This window comes from Glossina fuscipes, unplaced genomic scaffold, assembly GCF_014805625.2.
Source record: "Glossina fuscipes isolate IAEA_lab_2018 unplaced genomic scaffold, Yale_Gfus_2 28, whole genome shotgun sequence".
NCBI lineage: Eukaryota > Metazoa > Arthropoda > Insecta > Diptera > Glossinidae > Glossina > Glossina fuscipes.
In genome coordinates, this window is record NW_023998423.1 from 15,949,730 (window position 1) to 15,955,544 (window position 5,815).

Sequence of the window (5,815 nt, forward strand, 5' to 3'; positions counted from 1 at the left end):
CGATAGCGAAGATATGAATAATTTACGCTTAGAGATAACCGATAAGGATGGTCATGAATTAAAAACCAACTCATGGTTACAATTTAATTCAGAAGCTCGAGAAATTTATGGATTGTAAGTGCTTATTATTTCAAGGGCCATTTTTTTTTCACTTGGTTTCGAAAATACTTTTTCAAAAAAAATTGTTTATCAAAAAATTAATGTTAATGTTAATTCCCTCATCCTCTCACATTTTTTCAAATATTCGATCAGTTTTAATGCAAAAATATATCCTTTTTTTTTGGATTACTATATAACTCTTTTTTTTTAGTCTGTATGTGTTATGCTTTCCAAATAAGTTTAAGGTGTTATATACGTACGTAAGGCCAGTATAAAAAGAAGGGCCTGTGCTCTTAGAAACAAGTGAAAAGGTTGTAGTGGAAGAGGTCGGACAGAGGGACAGACGAACTTAGATAGATTTCAGAAATCATACTAAACCGGTTCGGTGGGTTTATCTCAAGTCTTTCTTGGGTGTTGCACGTATCCTCGATAACTTTTTTATATCATTGTACCACAAATGTTGTAAGCCATAAAACTGAAGACAAATTTTCTTCGCATAATAACCCTAACATTTGTGGGCAAAAATGAGGAAAGTAGTAAACCTTAGTTAATAATTCTCCTGCCCGCTAGCGCATGGAACCGCCGCCTATCTGATCCGCTTACAAGTCAGGAGCGACTATAAATTTAAACCTAAAACCAACGAAATCGAGGAAGTTGCATAGTTAGATCCTTCAACTTTATCTTAAAAAAAAAATTCCCGAAAACCAAGTTTCATTAGCCTATCGCCTAAATTGGGCGAGGCCAATTATGCCCTTTTCGTGCAGACATTATAGGAGTGCTGCTAGAAAATACATCAAATATATGTGTCAGCTGCTGGCCGATAGATGGACACATGATTGCTACGTTTTAAGAGACGATTTATTTATTAAAAATTGATTCGTTAAGTTTAATAGTCAGGCAATTAGGGGTTTACTCCTTGCGATTCTTTCCAGTACGATTTTAATATTTAGGAGACAGAAAATATAGTGGTAATATTACAAGGTTGCAAACATAGCCTAATACAGTTATTCACATTTTCTTAAAACCACATATGTGATCCAAAGTCCTGATCATTAGTTTTACTAAAAACCAATATTCGTCACTAAAAATTATATATTAAAGCTTTTGCAATATAAAAGTTTTCTTTTCATTCCGTGATACGAAATAGATCTACGTGGTCCACATTAGGTAAGGTAAATTGTTATATCAAATTACTATTTTGAACGAGTTTGAATCGAAAAGTACTGAATATTAAGCTTTTTTATAATGTAAAAATTCAATCTCCATAGGAACAGTTATATGGTAAAGAATTCAAAAAATTACATCAAGGTGAATTACAAAGCTATTTTTTTTGCGGACAGACAAGCTATAAAATAAGGATCTATCTCAAGTCCTTCTGGATGTTATAGACGTCCGCACAAATTTCATACACTTAATTAAGGTAGATCTATCCCAAGCTCTTCTGGATATTACATCCGCCCGAAAAAGTTCAAAATACCTCAACCTTTGTGGGGTATAAACACATTTACGGCAAAAAGGCTTACCAGGTCATCAAATATGAAGGAAAGGGAAAATTTAAATCTATTTCATGGTAGCTTTATTTTGACTTTTGAAAAGGTGAACTCTCTCAGTACATACGCCTTGAGTCATTTAAATCGTTTTCTATATCAACCTAACTGCAAGAGTTTTTAAAATTTCCAAATTTAAAGCTGATATTTTAAGATTTACGATTTGCTATGACCATAGATAAGCTGAGATTAAGTCAGATTTTGATATCGGTCAAGAATATATACTTTATAGAGTCTCGGCAGCGTTCTCCTGATTATTGCAAACTTTTTGCCACAATTAATACTTCGATAGCAGGCATAAAAACTACTATATAAATCTGTATAGCATTTTCGAAGAACTAAGAATCATCTCTACATCTCCGCATAAAAATTTACTATGTGCAGGCGTTTCCGAATGCGGTACTTATAAAACACGGTTTCGCTGTAGCACGGTACGAATTGACCCTATTAAGCGAACCAATTGTATTGCTTTGTAAAAATCATCCGTCCTACTGCATAATAAGTTCTCTATAGATAGGTAATCACATAACAGTTATCGATTAGGTGATCGTAATAGGCTGTAACCATTTCATTCTCCTAGGCAAAGTGAAGCATAGTCATCCGCAAACTCGTCGGATATATTCTTTAATTCTTATTTTTATAAAAATGTAAACTCTATCAACTTTTCAAATAGTTCTTAATCAAGTCGACTTACATTGTTGAAAATAAGGAGAATTGGAGCAATGTAGATTCCCTTAGAGTTATCTTTTGACCTTGCAAATGGATTAACTAACCATTTTACACTGTCACTTAAGTTAACCGGTTGCATGCGGTGTCGTTAACAATTTGAAATGTCTAGGTCAAGCTTTTCGCCGTCACATTCAAAAAGATTTTTATTAACACTTTGATTTGTTGCTTTATTTTCTTATATCTTTGCATTGTAGACCATTGGATGATGCCGTTTCAAAATGGCAATATCGTCTTACAGCCACCGATTCGGGCAATGAATCTGTAACAGAAACTGTTGAAATTTCGGTGCAACAACATCGTGGTGTACGCACTGTTAATCATGAAATTAATATTGCGGTTAAAATTAATGAGAAAAATATTCATTACATTGATTGGCAATTGAAACTGATTGAGGGTAAATTATAAAAATTGCAAATTAAAGGATGAAAAATAATAAGCGTTTTTTTTTTTTTTTAGCTATCGCTACTACCATGGGAGACAATAGCACGAAATCAATTGTTGTTCGCGAGATAAGGCAAACATCTCAAGATCCTCATACTGCTACTTTGGTTTACTTTAATGAAACAATACCGACAAGTCAATGCCCGGAATCGGAATTAAATAATTTAGTTAAACATTTGGATGCTCAACGCTTGAGTGATTTAGTGCATCCCATATTGGGTATTAAATCTATTACTGGCCAGCTAACCGGACCTTGTCAAAAGATAGTGTCTATTAAACCGAAAACACCGTCCATTAGTGTGAAGAACTCACCACCAGTTCCACGTAATCAAGTTGATCGTGTAGTGGCAACTACAGGGCATCTATTGGTTTATAAAGTACCCAGTGATACTTTCTTTGATCCCAATGATAATGAATTGAAATTGAATTTAAAAACTAAAGATAATAAAGATTTAAATCCACGTCATTGGTTGCAATTTGATGTAAAAAATCATGAATTTTATGGTATACCGAAAGGTGGAGATATCGGTCCCGAAGAATATTTATTGGTGGCAGAAGATTCTGGCGGTTTAACGGCCACAGACGCTTTAGTTGTTCAAGTTAATCATGCACCTAAACGGGAGTTTAGCGTTTACTTCAAAATCTATTTGGCCATAAGGCATGAACAGTTTAACGCTGATTTGCAACGGAAATTTGTCGAACGTATAGCTCAACTGTTTGGCGATGGCTCTACGCAGAATATACAAATACGATCGGTGACAACACATCATGACGCCGATGGCACTATAGTGAATTTCTACAATACTACGTTATTTAAAATGCATAATCGTTGTCCGGAAGAGGAAATCGAAATGGCTCGCAACATCTATTTGGATGGTCATGCTGTGAGAGACAAAGTTAAAAAATTAATGGGACCAGAACTGAATGTCACCAATGTTCAGTTGTCAACATTAGGAATATGTAATCGTAAGTTCTCGAAGGAAAACCAAATATGTGGAATAGTAAGCAAAAGTAATTTTTTCTCTTATTGTGTTGTTTTAGCGCAAACCGATGTTACTCATCGTGAATTTATACCCAATCGAACTGAAGAACCTTTATTGAGATCTACATTCTCCGATGACTATATGTTTACCATAATTATGCCGGCGATTATTATTGTAGTTATGGTTCTAGTAGCGGCCATAATAGCTTGCTGTTTACATCGTCGAAGGCGTAAAAGTGGTAAAATGGAATTGGGTACGTTTTTTCTTTTGCCTCTAATATTATGAGTTGCAAAAAATAAATTCCTCTTTATACCCCTTACCGAAGGACATGATATATGTATATCTCATTTTCACAGCATATATGTGTATATATATATATACATTGCAACGCCCAGAAAGAGGCTTCAAAGTATATATATATTTTTAATCAGCATAAAATTCTGAATTCGATTGAGATATGTCCGTCTGTCCGTATGCTGTAAACATTCCTCCGAACGTAAAAATTAAGTTGTCGGCTTCAAAGTTGACACAAAGATTGCACGCTCTTGCATGCAGGTTGGTATCAGAAATTAGCCAAACCGGTCGAAACACAAATCTATAGAGTACCACGGAAACTAAGAAAACATTTGGTTTTCAAAAGGTTTTTGCTCATCACACAAACTACAGTAGAAGATAAAAATTTTAACGTGGTGTAGTACCTATACGAGGATGGAACAAATTGAAAGCGCCTACTCGACATTGTAGTGGACGAATATAACACGTAGAAAGAAGCAAGCTTTAGAAACCATCCCATAAACTATAGAAATTCTTATCCAGTTTCAAATTTGGACTGCACTTAAGCATTTCTATCTGTTCATCTTTCCATCTGTACAGTTGTATTGTATCTGTGGTAAACATTCTCCCGTTCGCAATAATTAATATATATCGTCTAAAAAATTGTAAAAGAATGACACGCCTACAATACCCACACGACTCTGAACACATTTCCTTTTTGTGTTTTTTTACTTTTTCGCCCGCGCCCACTCAATATTGTAGAACATGAAAATGTAACTCTTTTTTCCCTTTTTTTGGTCTTTTTTTTAAGATTAACAGTAATGGGTGTACTTACTATTATTATTATTATTCTCTTTTATTTTGTCTCTAATTTTTATTAGGTGACGAAGAAGAACGTAAATCGTTTCGCACTAAAGGCATACCTGTGATCTTTCAAGATGAATTGGATGAGAAACCGGAAATCGGTAACAAGAGTCCCATTATATTGAAAGATGAGAAGCCACCATTACTGCCACCGTCCTACAATACGTCCAATATGAACGGTAGGTTATAACTTTTCTATATTTAAAGTAGTTGCGTAGATGTTAACAAAAAATCATTAAAATAATGAAGTTTAATTTTAGGTGATAATGATGTCGATGAATACGTGCCGCCGCCAGCCGTAGTTGTGGGAGGTCGCGAAGCGAGAGGGAAATCGCCGGCTACGCCATCATATCGTAAACCGCCACCATATGTTTCACCATAAATAAAACTTAAAAAAAAAAAATAATAAACAAATCAATAACAACAAGAACAAAAACAGCAACAACAGCAACAAAAACAACAACAACAACAACAATCCCTCATGAAAGCAAAAATAAATTTAAGAAAGCTCTCTCGAGAGAGAGCAAAAAAGCAACAATACAATAATAAATATTTATAAAAACAAGCAAAATGGAAAGTAGTTATGAAAATAAGTGTCAAATCATAATAAAGTTTATATACATCATTGTATTTACACGATTAGGTGTACGTGTATGTTAATCTAAGCGAGTGATGATATCAATAATTTAATGAAAACAAAAAAAAAAAAAAAAAAAAATAAAATAAAATAAAAACAATAATCATATATGGGGAAAAATCTATGAAATTATTTTTTACTACTAAAAAAGAAAAACTAAATATTATAATTTATAAACTATTTTCATATGACATGGATTTAGTTTTTATTTTAGCATAAAACAAAATTGTAATTAAAAAATT

General features: G+C 33.6%; 1 protein-coding gene across 5 annotated transcripts in view; it reads left to right on the forward strand.

Annotated features, from left to right (window-relative positions):
* Positions 1-5,357, forward strand: part of LOC119636361 (serine-rich adhesin for platelets) — a 126,733-nt gene extending 121,376 nt beyond the window's left edge. For 4 of the 5 annotated variants that reach the window (XM_038031673.1, XM_038031675.1, XM_038031676.1 and 1 more), the window contains 6 exons: positions 1-114; positions 2,570-2,769; positions 2,832-3,782; positions 3,858-4,052; positions 4,954-5,115; positions 5,197-5,357. In XM_038031673.1, the coding sequence (XP_037887601.1) occupies positions 1-114; positions 2,570-2,769; positions 2,832-3,782; positions 3,858-4,052; positions 4,954-5,115; positions 5,197-5,318 (1,744 nt within the window). In that variant the 3' untranslated portion in view covers positions 5,319-5,357. Of the gene's footprint in view, positions 115-2,569; positions 2,770-2,831; positions 3,783-3,857; positions 4,053-4,953; positions 5,116-5,185 lie in introns of all 5 variants that reach the window. The other variant, XM_038031674.1, reaches the window with a different exon arrangement.
* Positions 5,358-5,815: the final 458 nt, after the last annotated feature.